The sequence below is a fragment of the Hemitrygon akajei genome, chromosome 14 (assembly GCF_048418815.1).
Source record: "Hemitrygon akajei chromosome 14, sHemAka1.3, whole genome shotgun sequence".
NCBI lineage: Eukaryota > Metazoa > Chordata > Chondrichthyes > Myliobatiformes > Dasyatidae > Hemitrygon > Hemitrygon akajei.
The window spans coordinates 4,872,810-4,892,135 of record NC_133137.1 but is presented as its reverse complement, the minus strand read 5'-3'; the positions used below and the strand labels follow the sequence as shown (position 1 = coordinate 4,892,135).

General features: G+C 43.9%; 1 protein-coding gene across 1 annotated transcript; it reads left to right on the top strand.

Moving 5' to 3' along the window:
- Positions 1-6,151: 6,151 nt before the first annotated feature.
- LOC140738248 (phospholipase A2, major isoenzyme-like) lies at positions 6,152-12,907 on the top strand. The gene is made up of 4 exons (XM_073065400.1): positions 6,152-6,289; positions 6,386-6,542; positions 7,223-7,347; positions 12,119-12,907. The coding sequence occupies exons 1-4, from the start codon at positions 6,256-6,258 to the stop codon at positions 12,232-12,234; spliced, it is 432 nt and encodes a 143-aa protein (XP_072921501.1). The 5' UTR covers positions 6,152-6,255; the 3' UTR covers positions 12,235-12,907.
- The last annotated feature ends 6,419 nt before the right edge of the window (positions 12,908-19,326 follow it).

Genomic DNA, 19,326 nt, shown 5'->3' with positions numbered 1-19,326 from the left:
AACATAAACAGCGTCTACCAAGTGATGATAATAATAAATTTAAAAAAGCAGAAATGACTGGCTACATCGGAAAGATAGAAGCATTCGATTGCACAACAGATAACTAGATGATGAATGTCGACTGAAGGAACTGAGCAGTATTCTGAATCAAATGAAATAGCCAATGAGAAATGAATGCCAGTGTTACTGAGTGCAATAGGTGGAAAATCAATCAGTTTGATTAGAAGTTTAACAGATCCAAACAAATCAGCCGAAATGAGCTTTGCTGATATCATGAATGTAATGCAGGAACAATTAGAACCAAAACCATTGTCAATTGCAGAACAAGTTTGGTTTCATAGGTGGAATTAAAAGGAAGGGGAGGTCACTTCAACTTACCTGGCTGAATGGAAGAAGTTGTCTGAACATTGTCAATTCAGTGATAGGGTTAATGATGCACCGAGAGATCATTTAGCTTGTGGAGTCTTGCAAGAAAGCATTCAAAAATGGCTTTTAACTGACATTTAAAAGAGCAGTTGAAATTGCTGCATCAATAGAAACAAAGATACCAAACTGAAGCCTGCAGATATACAACTAGGAACTTATATAGAGAAAAGATAACTCCTGTGTGAATGGCATTTGTAACAATGAAATACACAACCACCAAGCCTCATTGGACTTGTATTTGGTAAAAACAGTACAGCCAGAATTGTGGGGCTATGAGTGGCTGAGACAAGTACAACTTGATTGGAGATCCATCCACCATTTGCATGTCACATCCCCTGTCACAGAGTCAACAGAATGCAAATTAAAAAAGGTACTGGATGGTACCACAGCAGTGTTCAAGGATGGCAATGCAAAACTCAAACATATCAAGGGTAAAATAGTGTTAAATGGAAATGCCACACCCAAGTTTTACAAAGCCTGTCTGGTTCCTTATACCATCTGTGATAAAGTAGCCAGTGAGCTCAATCACATGGAGGCTGAAAGAATTCTTTGTAAGGCTGAGCGAAGCCCACGGGCAATACCAGTGGTCCCCGTAACCAGGAAGGACGGGCCGGTCAGTATATGCAGTGATTTTAAGGTCACCATCAACCCAGTATTGAAAGATCAATACCCTCTGTCCAGGGTAGAGAATATCTATGTAAACCTTTTTGGAGAGAAACACTTCAGTGAAATGGACAGCTGAGGCCTACTTAGAGATGAAATGTTTCTTGTCATAAACACTCACAAAGGGCATTATCGCTATAATAGGCTTATTTTTGGAGTAGCATCTGCACCTGCACTCTGGCAGAAAGCGATGGACCAGGTGATGCAAGGCTGCCCAGGCCCTCAGTGTTACCTGGATGACATCATTGTTACCCGTGAGGATGACAAAGAACATCTCCAGAATCTCAAACCGTGTTAAAATGGTTGGAAGGTTATGGGCTCAGAACACGATGTCACAAGTCGAATTCTTCAAACCAAGTATCTCTTAACGTGGTCACAACACTGATGCATAAGGATTACACAAGTGTGCTGAGAAAATTCATGCTTTCTTCACCCTGTTCTTCACTAACACACACACACACACACACACACACACACACACACACACACACACACACACACACACACACACACACACACACACACACACACACACACACACACACACACACACACACACACACACACACACACACACACACACAGTTCTCTTTTGGAAGAATCCTGCTGAATGAACTCCCACGATGGCCTATTTGACAAAAGTCCCCAAATTGAGACCTGTTACTCAGCATGACTGGTAACTCTGTGTTCCCAATACACAGACACAGACGGGCACCCTGCATGTTTACTGACTGGTCACTCTGTGTTCTCAATACACAGACACAGACGGACACCCTGCATGTTTACTGACTGGTCACTGTGTTCCCAATACACAGACACAGACGGACACTCTGCATGTTTACTGACTGGTCACTGTGTTCCCAATACACAGACACAGACGGACACCCTGCATGTTTACTGTCTGGTCACTCTGTGTTCCCAATACACAGACGCAGACGGACACCCTGCATGTTTACTGACTGGTCACTCTGTGTTCCCAATACACAGACACAGACGTACACCCTGCATGTTTACTGACTGGTCACTGTGTTCCCAATACACAGACACAGACGGACACTCTGCATGTTTACTGACTGGTCACTCTGTGTTCTCAATACACAGACACAGACGGACACACTGCATGTTTACTGACTGGTCACTGTGTTCCCAATACACAGACACAGACGGACACCCTGCATGTTTACTGACTGGTCACTGTGTTCCCAATACACAGACACAGACGGACACTCTGCATGTTTACTGACTGGTCACTCTGTGTTCTCAATACACAGACACAGACGGACACACTGCATGTTTACTGACTGGTCACTGTGTTCCCAATACACAGACACAGACGGACACCCTGCATGTTTACTGACTGGTCACTGTGTTCCCAATACACAGACACAGACGTACATCCTGCATGTTTACTGACTGGTCACTCTGTGTTCCCAATACACAGACGCAGACGGACACCCTGCATGTTTACTGACTGGTCACTCTGTGTTCTCAATACACAGACACAGACGGACACCCTGCATGTTTACTGACTGATCACTGTGTTCCCAATACACAGACACAGACAGACACCCTCCATGTTTACTGACTGGTCACTCTGTGTTCTCAATACACAGACACAGACGTACACCCTGCATGTTTACTGACTGATCACTGTGTTCCCAATACACAGACACAGACAGACACCCTGCATGTTTACTGACTGGTCACTGTGTTCCCAATACACAGACACAGACAGACACCCTCCATGTTTACTGACTGGTCACTCTGTGTTCCCAATACACAGACACAAAGGGGGGGAGGGGGAGAGAGGGGGGGAGGGGGAGTGGGGGGGGTAGGGAGAGAGAGAGAGAGAGAGAGGGAGAGCCCTTGAGGATTATAAAGAAGCCAGAAAATCATGCAGTAAGGGAATTAGGAAAGACAGGAGGGGCCATGAAAAGTTCTAGACGAGTAGAATTAAAGACAATCCCAAGACATTCTATACATACAGTATACCAGGAGCAAGAGGATAACTGAGAAGAGAAGATGTGGGTGGGAGTGGCTGGCTGAAGTCTGAGCAGTAGTCATTGGACTCAGTGCGGTCCCATGATTCCAGGTTCCCCAGGTCGTACCCAGACTCCAGGCCGCCATGTTACAGGGAACGTTCACACCTTCCCTCCCAACTCTGCACTGTTGATCACCGAATCAGCCCTACAGATTTGGGGAACAGACACACACAGGGGAGAGTGGGAAATGTCTAATGGATCCCAACACGAACGATATCTTTAGTAAATTTATTGTGATACGCACAAGCATTTGCATGTACAGGTGTAATGAAATATTTACTTGCACAGGTGCCATGGGCTCACAGCATCAGAGAAGCAGCCTGGACAGTGAAATCCATCACAGGAGTCCCCCAGACAAATAAATGAAAGAGAAATCACACACAGGTATTACAAGAAAGAACACAAATAGAGAGAAAATTGAATAAAGTCCCTAGTGGTGTAAAGTGATCAACGTGGACATGGTGTGACTATACTGAGGTACTGATGAGTTACACTGTTCGGGTCAAGAAGAAAATGGTTGAAGGGAAGTAATGCTCCTAAATCTGGTGGTGTTGGACCTCTGTACCTCCTTCCTGATGTAGCTGTGAGAAGATGGCGTGTTTCTGGGTGGTGTGAATCTTTGATGATAGATGTTGCCTTCTTAAGGCAGTACTTCCTGTAGATACTACTGATAGTGAGTCCATGATGTATTAGACTGAGACCACTGCTCTCTGCAGTTTGATGTTTCTGCACAGTCAGGATACTTTCCACAAGCCAGTGAACCTACCAGACAATTTCCAGGATGGATCGTCGAGGACAGCCAGGATGTCACCACAGGGCCATGATAGTTTTGTGTCAGACCCACAGTGCAGATTTTAACGGGGTGGGGATTATACAGTGAAAGGCAGAAGAAGGACACGGGGATGTCAAACATGGGAAGGAACGAGTGAGGAGGAAATCCTACAAGAGGACTTGACTGGAAGGGGATACCAGCTCTCGCAGCCTCGAGAGTCAGGTAAAGCAAGCTGAGGGAAGGGGAGGGAGGTGATGACAATATATTGGCTGAGGAGCTGGAAGAAGCAACAAGAGGAATGTTCCTGTCCTATGTGAGACAAGATAGTCTCCCAGCAAACCAACTCCGCTGATACCTGAGGCAGTCCATCAAGATGACCCCCTCATCCTGAATGGGAGAGATCACTGATGTTCTAGACGCTGTTCAATGCTTCTGATCAGAATTACTGTTGACCTTTAATTTTAGTTTTATATAATTCTTTGTCATTGTTGAGTGTGCAGAAATGGATGCACTTTGCATTTCAGTATAGGGGGTTGTGTTGATTCAGTCCCCAAACATTCTCTGGAAAGTGGAACTGGAGTAAGTAGGGTGGGAGAGATTCTTTTATTCACTGGGGACACCATCATTTTCACCAATCCCCAGAAAGAGCACTACCCCCCTCTCCATCCCTCCGTGACTCTTCCCTTTCACTCCTGAAAGTTGCTTAACCTTTAGGGGACAGAAAATGAGTCTCTGTCATCACTACAGCTGCCATTCCATGACAGTAATGCTGTTAACTTTTGACCCATTTGGTCGAGATTCACATTGTGCTCAGGAGTTGGGGTGAAGCAGGATATAAAGCTTATGTCCTGTTCCACCCATTACCTCAAACACCAACCCAACACCCCGACAACTCCCACCTTCCCACTCATTCATCCCACTGTAAATCAACATTTTCTCATCAGTCAGCCAAAAGCCCAGTACTTCAACTTGGGTTGTTTTAGTACAAATTCTGGTTATTATTGGTCAGAACCACTCACTTATGTTCAGTGAGATAAAGCTCAGCAGGTGTGTGCATTTACATGGAATGAGATTATAGATCTTCTTCAGCAGAATGAGGGATTTGCATTTTATTAATATCCAGTATGTATGGGGAACTGTTTATATGGAGCTGTACGTGACTGGATTGGAATTCATATCAATTCCTCTGAATTGATTAGTATAGATAACTAACTAATAAAAAAATTGTGTCCTTTTGATGGGGGGAAAAGGTCAAAAACTCATGCAGGTGCTTTACACCAGGAATCATTCGACATGGTGGAAGACCGTTAAAAGCTGAATTTTTCAGTGAATTGAAACAAACACATCAAAGAAAAAGAAGATTGCATAATGGCTGAGGCACGACACATATCTTAATGTCTGAAATTTGTAGGAATGCTGGAGGTTATTAGTCCTGCAGACTCCATCCAGACATCCCAAATCAGACAAAACTCCAATGGTCTTCAGTCTTATCATTTTCCAATCTCTGGTCCTGAAACCTCCTCATGGAACTCGCAGGGCAAGTCCCACAGTGACTCGTCTCATTTTCAGAGGTGGTCACCTCATCTTCCCCATATTGTGATACCGATTATCGAGAATCCATGCCGTGACAATTCCAGCCCATCGCCCACTATCATGGCCTCTGTTTAGTGTCGATGTCTCAATCAGTGAGACCTATCTTGAACGCATTTGGATTAGTTACACTCACTCATAATAGAACACAGTCTCACACACATGCACACACACATACATGTAAATTAACACACACTCAAGCACATACGTGGACACACACACACGTAAATTCACACACACACACATACATGTAAATCCGCAGATGTGGACACACATAGGTGTGGGCACGCACACGCACACAAGTAAATTGACACACACTCAAACACACATGCGGACACATACACATACACACACACACACACACACACACACACACACACACACACACACACACACACACACAACGCACACACACATTTATGTAAATTGACACATGTGGACACATACAGACATGGAGATGCACACAAACACACACACACACGTAAATTGACACACACTCAACACACATGTGGACACACACACACTGCAACTGCTCCCACTGGGAAGTCCCAGAAGCTGTCAGGATTGGCTCTGTCTCTCCAGTCCAGTCAAATGGAGACCAGCTGTATCAACAGAACTGTTTGTCTTCATCTTATCTACGTTATCAGTGGCCATGATGTGCACCAGGAACTGAATCTCACTCTTTACCGAGACTAGTTATAAAAGGGATGGAGTGAGCTTTGGGACAAGTGTGATTTCTAGGACGGAGAAGAGCAAACGACAATGCTGGGGCTGTTTGTCCTCCTTCTGCTCTCAGGTAGGGAATCTCTCCTCGAGTGAGCCTTGTTCTCGTGTTGGTTGCTTCATGTTCTAACCTGTTTGTGTCTGTCTGTTCCTCTCCCTCCTGATGTAGCTGGTGCTGGGAGCACTTCCATTGAGTCCAGGAACCTCATTCAGTTCGGTTTAATGATTAGATGTGCCATACCAGGTGTGAATCCAATGCAGTTCAATAACTACGGCTGTTACTGTGGAACTGGTGGATCTGGGACACCAGTGGATGAGCTTGACAAGTAGGTGAACAGAAGGTCTCCACAGAGCCAGTTACCATCCACTGGAGACAAGGGACAAAGAACTGTTCTCATTGATTGTCAGAGGCAGCAAGATTGCATCTTCACTGAAGTCCCAGTGATGGTAGAGGGTAGTGTTTGGTGTTAGTCTGTACAGGAGATCAGGACTGTGTAGTGGAACACACCAAGGACAGGGCAGCTGCTCCCAGGGAGGATTCTGTCCTTCTGGAGGATTCAACAGGGGGTTCAATCATGGCAGCACAAGAGAGAACCATGACACAGTGGCTACCTTACCGAGAGAGCGAGGAAGGGAAGGAGAGAGGGGAACCAGCTGGTCGATCAATCTGTTGAATATTGTTGGGTGGTGAGCACACACGATCCATAGAACAAGGGAAAAAAATAAACATTGGTCACGTTCTCAGGTCTATTGTGGTCACGTCACTTGCAGGAATTCTTTTCCACATTCCTGCCTGAGTCCTCACAAATCCTGATTCCACATCCCAGAGTGAAGCCCCTACCCAGCTCCCTGGGTCGATATGAGCCTGCTCAGTTTGGCTCAGCTCAGGTCACCCCCTGACTCTTAGCGCTACATGGGAAGTGTGTGACACTGGAAGCTGCTGTAACAGTGTTCTGTTAATTCTAGTCCATGAGTTTTTAATTAAGTGTGATCTGTGATTTTACAGGTGCTGCCAGACACACGACTACTGTTATGATGATGCTAAGAAAAAAATGAAGTGTAAAATCTTCAGTGCACCCAAAATGAAGTTATACAAGTACAGCTGCACAAACGGGAAAATCGAATGCAAAAGTGAGTATGATTGGAGAGTGCCTCATTGCCTTACTTTTATCCTTGGTTCCATGGTCAGCATCTTTTGTCCATCCCTCGTTGCCTTTGTGAAGGTGCTGGTGAGCTGCCATCTTGAACCACTAGAGTCGCCCTGGTGACGGTTCTCCCACAATGCTCTTGTGGTGCAGCTCCAGCATTCAGACCCAGTGATGATGGAGGAATGGGTTATGTTCCATGTCTGGATGGTGTGAGACTTGCAGAGACCTGTATGTGAACTGATCTCTGTCCCTCTAGATGGTAAAGGTTATTGGTCTGGGAGATTTAGCTGAGATACACTGGCTGCTGAATTATACAATAGCACAGAATGCTGATGGTGGATATTGGTAGAGATCGTTTCATTTGGTTTATTATTGTCGCAGGTAACAGGCCACGGTGAAAAGCTTTGTTTTGTATTCCATCTATACAGACAGAGTTGCAATGAAATCAGTTCCTTTGTCACTAGTGATGACGAGCTCCTTCTGTGTTTGGGAGCTGCACTCATCCAGGGACTGGGGAATATCCCACTCCTGGTTGATGGTGGAAAGGATTCAGGCAGTAAGACATCAATCATTTCTTATGTGATGCTTAACTTGTGACCTGCTTTTGTAATCACTGGTTAATGCATCTTGGTCAATTATATGTGAGGGTCACTGGTGAACTCCAGTGCAGGAATCACAGAGACTGTGGCAATTCAAACAAAACAGAATATTTAAGACAAAGTAACCAAGAAAACTAACAAGAACTCAGGCAAACTGTGCAGAATCCTGACAAACAGAAATCACTCAGACACACAGAAGAACTTGGTCAGAGTTTCACCAGACAAGGAACCACAATGACTGAGCAAAGAGGGGTTGGCCAGTTCCCCTGACATACACCCTGGAGCAGATAGGAATTCAGAACAGCCCCAGTGCCCGGGCAAAACAATAACCCCAAGTCAACAACGACAATGAAAGACATAGAAAATCCTGTGCTAATTCAGTTACCCAAACTGAATAAAAATGTTAAAGGCAAGGAGAGCTTATCAATGCTCATCATCCCAAACGAGACACCTGCAACACAAGGTGAGTGAGTTCTAATAAAATAATTAGAATCTGAATCAGAATCAGGTTTAATATCACCAGTATATGTTCTGAAATTCGTCAACTTTACGGCAGCAGTACAATGATAAATAATACATGATAAATAAATATAGAGAAAAATCTGAGTAACATTAAGTATATATGTCTAATAAACTCTTCCTGGGCTTCCAGCCAGGTACAGGTATCAATTATAACTGATGTCATCAAAACATCAGTGATAATCAATACTGGTACCCAGCTGGAAGCCCAGGAAGAGTTTATTCATCATATATGCCGGGAAAGCACAAGGTGCTTTTTCTTTTGTATACATGTCTATTCAATAATCAAGTTCAAACAAGTAGTTTAAAATAACAGAAATAAAGAAGTAGTGAGAGAGTGTTCATGTGTTCAATGTCCATTCAGAAATCAGATGGCAGAGGGGAAGAAGCTGTTGCTGAATCACTGAGTGTCTGTCTTCAGGCTTCTATACCACCTCCCTGATGGTAACAATGAGAAGAGGGCATGTCCTGGGTGATGCGGGTCCTTAATAATGGACGTTGCCTCCCTAAGGCATCGTGTTTGAAGATGTCTTGGATACTACAGAGGCTGGTACACATGATGGAACTGACTAATTTTACAAGTTTCTGCAACTTAATTCGATCTTGTGCCGTAGCCATCTCCCGTTTCCAGACGGTGACACAGCCATTCAGAACACTCTCCACAGTGCACTTGGAGAAAGTTTTGAGTGTTTTAGTTGAAAAACCGAATTTCCTCAAACTCCAAATGAAATATAGCTGCTGTCTTGCCTTCTGTGGTTAAGAAAGCATATGGTGGATTTGCCTTCATCAATCGTGGGATTGAGGTTAGGAGCCAAGAGGTAATGTTGCAGCTATATCATATCATATTTTTACTGAGTTAAGTATTGTATGTAATTAGTTTTGCTACAACAAGTGTATGGGACTTTGGAAAAAATGTTGAATTTCCCCATGGGGATGAATAAAGTATCTATCTATCTATCTATCTATCTATCTATATACCCCACTTGGAGTACTGTACTCAGTTCTGGTCGCCTCACTACAGGAAGGATGTGGAAGTCTTAGAAAGGGTGCAGAAGAGATTTACAAGGATGTTGCCTGGATTGGGGAGCATGCCTTATGAGATTAGGTTGAGTGAACTCGGCCTTTTTACCTTGGAGCGACGGAGGATGAGAGGTGACCTGATAGAGGTGTATAAGATGATGAGAGGCATTGATCGTGTGGATATTCAGAGGCTTTTTCCCAGGGCTGAAATAGCTAGCATGAGAGGGCAGTGTTTTAAGGTGCTTGGAAGTAGGTACAGAGGAGATGTCAGGGGTAATTTTTTTATGCGGAGAGTGGTGAGTGGAATGGGTGCCGGCAACGGTGATGGAGGCGGATATGATAGGACCTTTTAAGAGACTCCTGGATAGGTGCATGGAGCTTAGAAAAATAGAGGGCTATGGGTAACCCTAGGTAATTTCTAAGGTAAGGACATGTTGGGCACAGCTTTATGGGCTGAGGCCTGTATTGTGCAGTATGTTTTCTATGTTTCTATGGTCTTTATAGCTGAATCAATATGTAATGACCAGGTTAGGTCCTCAGAGATATTGACACCCAGGAACTTGAAATTGCTCATTCTCTCCACTCCTGATAAATACAGAAAAAAACTGAATGACAGTAATTATATATATGTATATTAAATAGTTAAATTAAGTACATAGTACAAAAAAAGAACTAAAAAAATTAATGGGGTAGTGTTCATAAGTTTAAAGTCCATTTAGAAATTAGATGGCAGAGAGAAAGAAACTGTTCTTGAAGTGTGTGCCTTCAAGCTTCTGCACCTCCTTCCTGACAGTAACAATGAGCAGAGGGCATGTACTGGGTGGTGAGGGTCCTTAATAATGGACGCCTTCTTCCTGAGGCACCTTATGGGACATAAAACCTAAGCAATCCAAGGAAGACTGCATACCTGAGAAAAAACCAACCCACATACTAACTGAAAAAAATTTCAACCAGCCCCAGTTGTGACATTCTGATTCCAGAACACTGATATTGGGGCCAAAGAGATGGTAATGACTGAAGATCAGTGGATGGAAAGGTCCCAGAGGAAATTTGAAGAGGCAGCATCTACCAACCTTTGATCTGGAAGATTGATGAGGGATAGTTCGCATAGTCTTCTACTTGTGAAGTTGTGTTGTGTTAACTTGATGGAACTTTTGGAGAGGTCATGTTGATGATTGAAGGGCAGGAATGTCCATGAAACTTAGCAAGGTCGTTGACATGGTCCCGCAGACTGAGGAGTTTCCTTACAGAAGTTTTTAAATTTATGAGAGGCATAGATAAAATAAACAATCGCAGCCATTTTCCAAGGTAGGTAAGTCTAAAACTAGAGGTCTAGGTTTAACGTGGGAGTAGAAAAAGATTTAAAAGGAACAACTAGTTCACACAGAGGCTGCTGGGTATGTAGAAGGTGCAAAGGAGATGGTACAATTACAATATTACAAAGATAGTTGGAAGGCTTCATGGAAAGGAAAGCTTCAGAGGGATCTGGCCCAAACACAGGCAGAAGGGTTAGCATAGAAAGACAGGTGGGTCAGCATGGATGAGCTGGGCCGAAAAGCCTGGCTCTATGCTGTATTATCTTTATCACTCTATGCATGTGAAAGATGGCTGAATTATGCTCATTATTTGAAGATTTTGCTCCTTATTTGAAGGTGGTTATTGTCTGACACTTGTGTGTTATCAATGTTACTCACCAGCTAGTGGTCAGGACCCAGATATTGCTGGATCATATGCAGAGAGCAAATTATGAACTGAGCACTGTTGATGAGTAAGTACCATCTGATAGCATTGATACCAACAAAAAGGAAGAATATCAATGTTCATGATCCCAAACGAGACACCTGCAACACAAGGTGAGTGAGTTCTAATAGAATAAAATAACAAAAGGAGGAATATTTTTGCGTCACTTTGCCTCACCATTTTACAGAATGCAATGGAAATGCTGTGACCAGTTTGTTCACAGCAAGTTCCCAATGGAATCATGACCAGATAAAATCTCTAAGCTGATATTTGTGGGACAATTCTGATCACATTAAATAGGGTTCTCCCGAGCTCTTTTGTCACATACAATCTCCTCACCTGAGAGGTCAAAAATATGCTCACTTTATCATCTCAGGAGAGAGAGATGGAGTCACTTTTCCCTCAGGACCACAGTGGAACATCACTCTTGCAATTTGTGTTAACGTCACTGCAGTGAGTCTGAAACCTCAGAGTCAGAGGCAAGATCCAAGGCTGCTGCTTGGGGCCACGTCAGTGGTGAAGGGCTGGGGATCACCAGGGACTTTTCTAGAATCTTTGCTACAATGATTCAGCAATCATTGTGGTGTAGATCTTCATAGGATTTGTTATTCTGATGTCAATGCATGTCTGACATCAGTTGAATAGGATCCATCGACTCTAGAAATGATGAGGTCATCACAATGAAATTAAAAACCCAAATTACAATTAGTATTTTAAACAATTTACAGAACATTAATATAAATATCAGAACTTTGCACATACTATATAAATGCAAGCTGAAATATCAAGATTTATTAAAATATAAAAATATTTTTCATTCTTTCATTATCCAAGGCAAATATCTTAATGGATTATTTTGAATGTGCTTCCTTTCAGGTAAGGATGTCTGTGGGAAGTTTATCTGTGAGTGTGATCGACAGGCGTCCATCTGCTTCTCAAAAGCAAATTACAACAAAAAGAATAAAGGCATCAGTAAATCTCGCTGCAAATAGATGGATCTGACCATGTGGTTATGATTTTTCTTGACCTTATCTAACAAATACTTTCCTTCCAAATTGTGTCATCTATTTTATTTCCAGGAGCTCAAACATCTTTGAACTCCATATTAACTATGTTACTATAATCAATAATCTGATTTAAATCCAACACTCCTTAGCTTGTCTTACATTATTTGTGCCACTCAGAAAGATAAAGATCTTCATCACTTTAATCTTTCTCCCAATGAAAGCACATACTGGTTTCAAAGACTCTTCCCATTACTTTATAAATCAAAATCTGAATGTAACATGTCCACTTTGCCCATATTTTCACTAAAACATCAATGCTGCAGCACCTGGGAATCCCATTGATCAACGATGAATAAATTGAATTGAGATGATAATCATTCCCTCAAGCCAGGCTTTCCTTAAAGTCTCAGCTGTGGAACCTGAGGAAAAATCTGTTCACATCAAAGTGATGCAAACCTTGGGATGGCCCATATCAGATGCTTAGTTGGTTCCTTACAGGGCGTCTAAACACAATAATGATTAGAAGCTGCACTTTGAAAGCCAGTTGTGATTATACTCGGAGACTGTTTGCAATGACATTGCTGGTGGCACTCATGATATTCAGGTGGTGGGCATGTATCTTATATAATCAATTAAACCTGATTTGAGAGCATTGAAACATGCCTGGCGTCTCACTCTTGTATCACACCACATGAACCACAACGAGGAAAACCAGTCAAAGGATGGGAAGCACAGGCTGGGACTTCTCTTGGAGTGTTTCCATCCCACGGGCACAACGCAGACAAAACCTTCACCTATTCCAATACCACCCATGCGCTTATCAACAAGTAGAGTATCAAATGAATTTCTAACACTGAACCAGAAGTAAGAAGGCAGTGATCACATTAATGGGGTTGTACTACAGGGTCAGAATCAGAATCAGGTTAAATCCACCGGCATATGTCGTAACTTTACGTCAGCAGTACAATGCCATACATGATCAATAAATATAGAGAATTAACCTGAGTTACATTTGGTATCTGTATGTCTGTTAAATAGTTAAGGTAAAATAAGTAGTACAAATAACAGAAATAACAAAGTAGAGAGGTAGTTTTCATGGGTTCAATGTCCATTTAGAAATCAGATGGCAGAGGGGAAGGAAGCTGTTCCTGAATCGCTGAGTGAGTGCCTTCAGGCTTCTGTACCTCCTTCCCGACAGTTACAGTGCGAATAGGGCATCTCCTGGGTGGTGGGATTCCTTAATGATGGATGCTGCCTTCTCTCAAACTAGCGGGCACAGAATTAAGACAAGAGGGGAAAGTGTTAAAGGGGACCTTAGAGGTCCCTCAGCCAATGGGGACAGTTGGAGGTGGTCAGGCTGTTTAACACAATGAGTCTGGATTACGTCAAACATTGACATCTTTCCAAATTCCAGGCAGGGTGCCCTGTTTTGAGGTCAGCGCACCATTCCCGAATTCCCACTAATCAATTATCATGTATTGCATTGCAAAGTGAACAAATTTCACCACATAGGCCGGTGATATTAAACCTGATTCTGGTCCTGAAGCTTCTGATGCCTGTCACCTGGTATTTTCATGGAAGAGAACAGAAGTAGGTGACTTCGAGAGCATGTGCAAGGATTCACTCCTGTTGTAGCTTCTGATTGCTGTGCAATCGATGGAGTTGCAAATAGAGAGAGGGAAAGGGAGAGGGAGAGAGAGAAAGAGAGAGCGAGGGAGGGAGAGAGAGAGAGAGAAAGAGAGAGAGGGAGAGAGAGAAAGAGAGAGAGGGAGAGGGAGAGAAAGAGGGAGAAGGAGAGAAGGGGAAGGAGAGAGATATGAAGAGAGAAAGGGAGAGAAATGAAGATAAAAAGAAAGTAGAGAAGGAAAGGGTGTGGGAGAGAGATACAGATAGAGAGATGAGAGAAAAGATAGAAAATAGACAGCAAGCATTCAAGGTTTATTTCTTCAGCAGTTTGATCGGGGCACGACTGCGCAAGCGTGTGGTCGTCAGCCAGTGAGAATAGGGAGAAGAGTTTAAAAGGAGACAGCGGATTACAGAGTAGAGGGAGACAGAGTAGGAAGTCTTTGGCTCAACTGGGCTTTGGCGATAAGGAGTTAAAGTGAGTTAGGCTGCCTGTGTAGAATAGAGACAGGAAGTATGTGTGTGAGGCTGGTGTTCTGTGCTCGGTGTCAGATGTGGGAAGTCAGGGAGACTCCCAGCCTCCTGGGCGGCCACATCTGTGTCAGTTGTGTCGAGCTGCAGCTCCTTAGGGACTGTGTTAGGGAACTGGAGATGCAGCTCGATGACCTTCGTCTGGTCAGGAAAAGTGAGGAAGTGATAGAAAGGAGTTATAGGCAGGTGGTCACACTGGAGACAGACAAGTGGGTAACAGTCAGGACAGGGAAGGGCAGGAGTCCGAGGCTAGAGAGCACCCCTGTGGCTGTCCCCCTGAACAATAAGTACTCCTGCTTGAGTACTGTTGGGGGGGAACGGCCTACCTGGGGAAAGTAACAGTGGTCACGCCTCTGGCACAGAGTCTGGCCCTGTGGCTCAGAAGGGTAGGGAAAGGAAGAGGATGGCTGCGGTGATAGAGTCTCTATAGTTAGGGGGTCAGACAGGTGATTCTGTGGATGCATGAAAGAAGCACAGATGGTAGTTTGCCTCCCAGGTGCCAGGGTCTGGGATGTTTCTGATTGAATCCACGATATCCTGCGGTGGGAGGGAGAGCAGCCAGAGACCGTAGTACGTATTGGTACCTATGACATAGGCAGGAAAAGAGAGGAGGTCCTGAAAGCAGACTACAGGGAGATAGGAAGGAAGTTCAGAAGCAGGACAACAAAGGTAGTAATCTCGGGATGACTGCCTGTGCCACGTGACAGTGAGTATAGGAATAGAATGAGGTGGAGGATAAATGTGTGGCTGAGGGATTGGAGCGGGGGCAGGGATTCAGATTTCCGGATCATTGGGACTTCTTTTGGGGCAGGAGTGACCTAGACAAAAAGGACGGGTTGCACTTGAATCCCAGGGGACCAATATCCCGTCGGGGAGGTTTGCTGAGGCTACTGGGGGGAGTTTAAACTAGGATTGCTGGGGGTTGGGAACTAAACTGAAAAGACAGAGGAAGAGGTGGTTGGCTCACAAATAGAGAAAGCTTGGAGACAGTGCGAGAGGGAGGATAGGCAGGTGATAGAGAAGGGACGCACTCAGACTGATAGTTTGAGATTTGCCTATTTTAATGCAGTGAGTATTATTAACAAAGCGGATCAGCTTAGAGTGTGGATCGGCACTTGGAGCTATGACGTTGTGGCCATTACAGAGACTTGGATGGCTCAGGGACAGAAATGGTTACTTCAAGTGCCAGGCTTTAGATGTTTCAGAAAGGGCAGGGGACAGGGAGGGAGGCAAGAGAGGTGGGGGTGAGGCATTGATGATCAGAGATAATGTCCCGGCTGCAGAAAAGGAGGAAGACATGGAGGGATTGTCTACGAGTCTCTGTGGGTGGAAGTTAGGAACAGGAAGGGGTCAATAACTCTACTGGGTATTTTTTATAGACCATCCAATAGTAACAGGGACATCAAGGTGCAGATAGGGAGACAGATTCTGGAAAGGTGTAATAATAACAGGGTTGTCGTGGTGGGAGATTTTAATTCCCCAAATATTATAGACAATAGACAATAGTGCAGGAGTAGGCCATTCAGCCCTTCAAGCCAGCACCACCATTTAATGTGATCATGGCTGATCATCCACAATCAGTACCCCGTTCCAGTCTTCTCCCCATATCCCTTGACTCTGCTATCTTTAAGAGCTCTATCTAATTCTTTCTTGAAAGCATCCAGAGAATTGGCCTCCACTGCCTTCTGAGGCAGAGCATACCATAGACCCACAACTTTCTGTGTGAAAAAGTTTTTCCTGAACTCTGTTCTAAATGGCCTACCTTTATTCTTAATCTGTGGCCTTTGGTTCTGTACTCCCCCAACATTGGGAACATGTTTCCTGCCTATAGCGTGTCCAAACCCTTAATAATTTTATATGTTTCAATCAGATCCCCTCTCATCCTTCTAAATTCTAGTGTATACAAGCCTAGTCGCTCCAATCTTTCAACAGTTCTGGTCACCGAATTACAGGAAAGATGTCAAAAAAATAGAGAGAGTACAGCGAAGATTTATTAGAATGTTACCTGGTTTTCAGCACCTAAGTTACAGAGAAAGGTTGAACAAGTTAGGTCTTTATTCTTTGGAGCGTAGAAGGTTGAGGGGGGACTTGATAGAGGTATTTAAAATTATGAAGGGGATAGATAGAGCTGACATGGATAGGCTTTTTCCATTGAGAGTTGGGGAGATTCAAACAAGAGGACATGAGTTGAGAGTTGGGCAAAAGTTTAAGGGTAACATGAGGAGGAATTTCTTTACTCAGAGTGTGGTAGCTGTGTGGAACGAGCTTCCAGTAGAAGTGGTAGAGGCAGGTTCAATATTGTCATTTAAAGTAAAACTGGTGAGGTATATGGACAGGAAAGGAATGGAAGATTATGGGCTGAGTGCAGGTCGGTGGGACTAGGTGAGAGTAAGTGTTTGGCATGGACTAGAAGGGCCAAGATGACCTGTATCAGTGCTGTAATTGTTATATGGTTATGACAGTCCTGCTAACCCGGGAATTAACCTCGTGAACCTCAATAGCAAGAATGTACTTCCTCAAATTTGGAGATGCCAACTGAGCACAATACTCCAGGTGTGGTCTCACCAGGGCCCTGTACAACTGCAGAAGGACCGCTTTTGACTCTATTTTGACAAGGACCTCTATTGATTGGTATGTCCCTAGAATGAAGGGTTTAGATGGAGTGGAGTTCGTTAGGTGTTCAAGAAGGTTTCTTGACACAATATGTAGATAAGCCTACAAGAGGAGAGACTGTACTTTATCTGGTTTTGGGATATGAACCTGGTCAGGTGTCAGATCTCTCAGTGGGAGAGCATTTTGGAGATAGTGATCACAATTCCATCTCCTTTACCATAGCATTGGAGAAGGATAGGACAGACAAGTTAGGAAAGTGTTTAATTGGAGTAAGGGGAAATATGCAGCTATCAGGCAGGAGCTTGGAAGCATAAATTGGAACAGATGTTCTCAGGAAAATGTACAGAAGAATGTGGCAAATGTTCAGGGAATATTTGTGTGGAGTTCTGCATAGGTACATTCCAATGAGACAGGGGATGGATGGTAGGATACAGGAACCGTGGTGTACAAAGGCTGTTGTAAATCTAGTCAAGAAGAAAAGAAGAGCTGACGAAAGGTTCAAAAAACTAGGTAATGATAGAGATCTAGAAGATTATAAGTCCAGCAGGAAGCAGCTTAAGAATGAAATTAGGATATTAAGAAAGAGGATGTGCTGGAGCTTTTGGAAAGCATCAAGTTGGATAAGTCACTGGGCCCAGACGAAATGTGCCCCAGGCTACTTTGGGAGGTGAGGGAGGAGATTGCTGAGCCTCTGGCAATGATCTTTGCATCATCAATGGGGACGGGAGAGGTTCTGGAGGACTGGAGGGTTGCGGATGTTGTTCCATTATTCAAGAAAGGGAGCAGAGATAACCCAAGTAATTATAGAACAGTGAGTCTTACTTCAGTGGTTGATGGAGAAGATCCCGAGTGGCAGGATTTATGAACATTTGGAGAGGCATAATATGATCAGGAATAGTCATCATGGCTTTGTGAAAGGCAGGTTGTGCCTTACGAGCCTGATTGAATTTTTTGAGGATGTGACTAAACACTTTGATGAAGGAAGAGCAGTAGATGTAGCGTATATGGATTTCAGCAAGGCATTTGATAAGGTACCCCATGCAAGGCTTATTGAGAAAGGAGGCATGGGATCCAAGGGGACATTGCTTTGTGGATCCAGAACTGGCTTGCTCATAGAAGGCAAAGACCGGTTGTAGACGGGTCAAATTCTGTATGGAGGTTGGTCACCAGTGGTGGGTTAGTAAGTTTGCTGATGACACAAAGGTTGGGGGTGTTGTGGATAGTGTGAAGGGCTGTCAGAGGTTACAGTGGGACATTGACAGGATGCAAATCTGGGCTGAGAAGTGGCAGATGGAGTTTAACCCAGATAAATGTGAAGTGGTTCATTTTGGTAGGTTAAATATGAGGGCAGAATATATATTAATATTAAGACTCTTGGCAGTGTGGAGGATCAGAGGGATCTTGGGCCTGATTCCATAGGACACTCAAAGTGCTACGCAGGTTGACTCTGTGGTTAAGAAAGAATATGGTGCATTGGCCTTTATCAATTGTAGGATTGAGTTTAGGAGCTGAGAGGTAATGCTACAGCTACATAGGACCCTGGTCAGATCCCACTTGATGTATTGTGCTCAGTTCTGGTCGCCTCACTACAGAAAGGGTTTGGAAGCCATAGAAAGGGTATGGAGGAGATTTACAAGGATGTTGCCTGGATTGGGTTGCATACCTTATGAGAATAGTTTGAGTGAACTCAGCCTTTTTTCCTTGGAGTGATGGAGGATGAGAGATGACCTGATAGAGGTGTATAAGATGATGAGAGGCATGATCATGTGGATAGTCAGAGGCTTTTTCCCAGGGATGAAATGGCTAGCATGAGAAGGCACAGTTTTAAGGAGTTTGGAAGTAGGTACAGAGGAGATATCAGGGGAAGTTTTTAGTGGTGGAGGTGGATACGATAGGGTCTTTCAAGGGACTCCTGGACAGGAGAATGGAGCTCAGAAAAATAGAGGGCTATGGGTAACCCTTGGTAATTTCTCAGGTAAGGACATGCTCGACACAGCTTTGTGAGCCGAAGGGCCTGTATCGTGCTGTAGGTTTTCTATGTTTCTATGTGTTTGCTGACATGCCAAATCTCTTCAAACTCCTGAAGACTCGCTGTTTTGTCCTCTTTATAACTGCATCGATATGTTGGGACCAGATTAGATCCTCAGAGATGTTGATTTGAGTTGTTGAAGAACATGACAATGTATTCCTTTCCTGCGTGGTGTCCCTTTCAGGACAGAAATCTGTTCCACTGGGTCTGTGATGTGGTCTTTGTTGGGGAATTTGTTGCATCACGTTCTGAACAAGGTACATTGCTGGAGCCTCTCCAGT

What these genes read in the sequence shown, in the direction of transcription:
- LOC140738248 (XM_073065400.1), top strand. Translation starts at nt 6,256, where the DNA reads ATGCTGGGGCTGTTTGTCCTCCTTCTGCTCTCAG. An exon ending in CCAGTGGATGAGCTTGACAA is followed by an intron (nt 6,543 to 7,222) that starts GTAGGTGAACAG and finishes GTGATTTTACAG; the next exon opens with GTGCTGCCAGACACACGACT. An exon ending in CGGGAAAATCGAATGCAAAA is followed by an intron (nt 7,348 to 12,118) that starts GTGAGTATGATT and finishes GCTTCCTTTCAG; the next exon opens with GTAAGGATGTCTGTGGGAAG.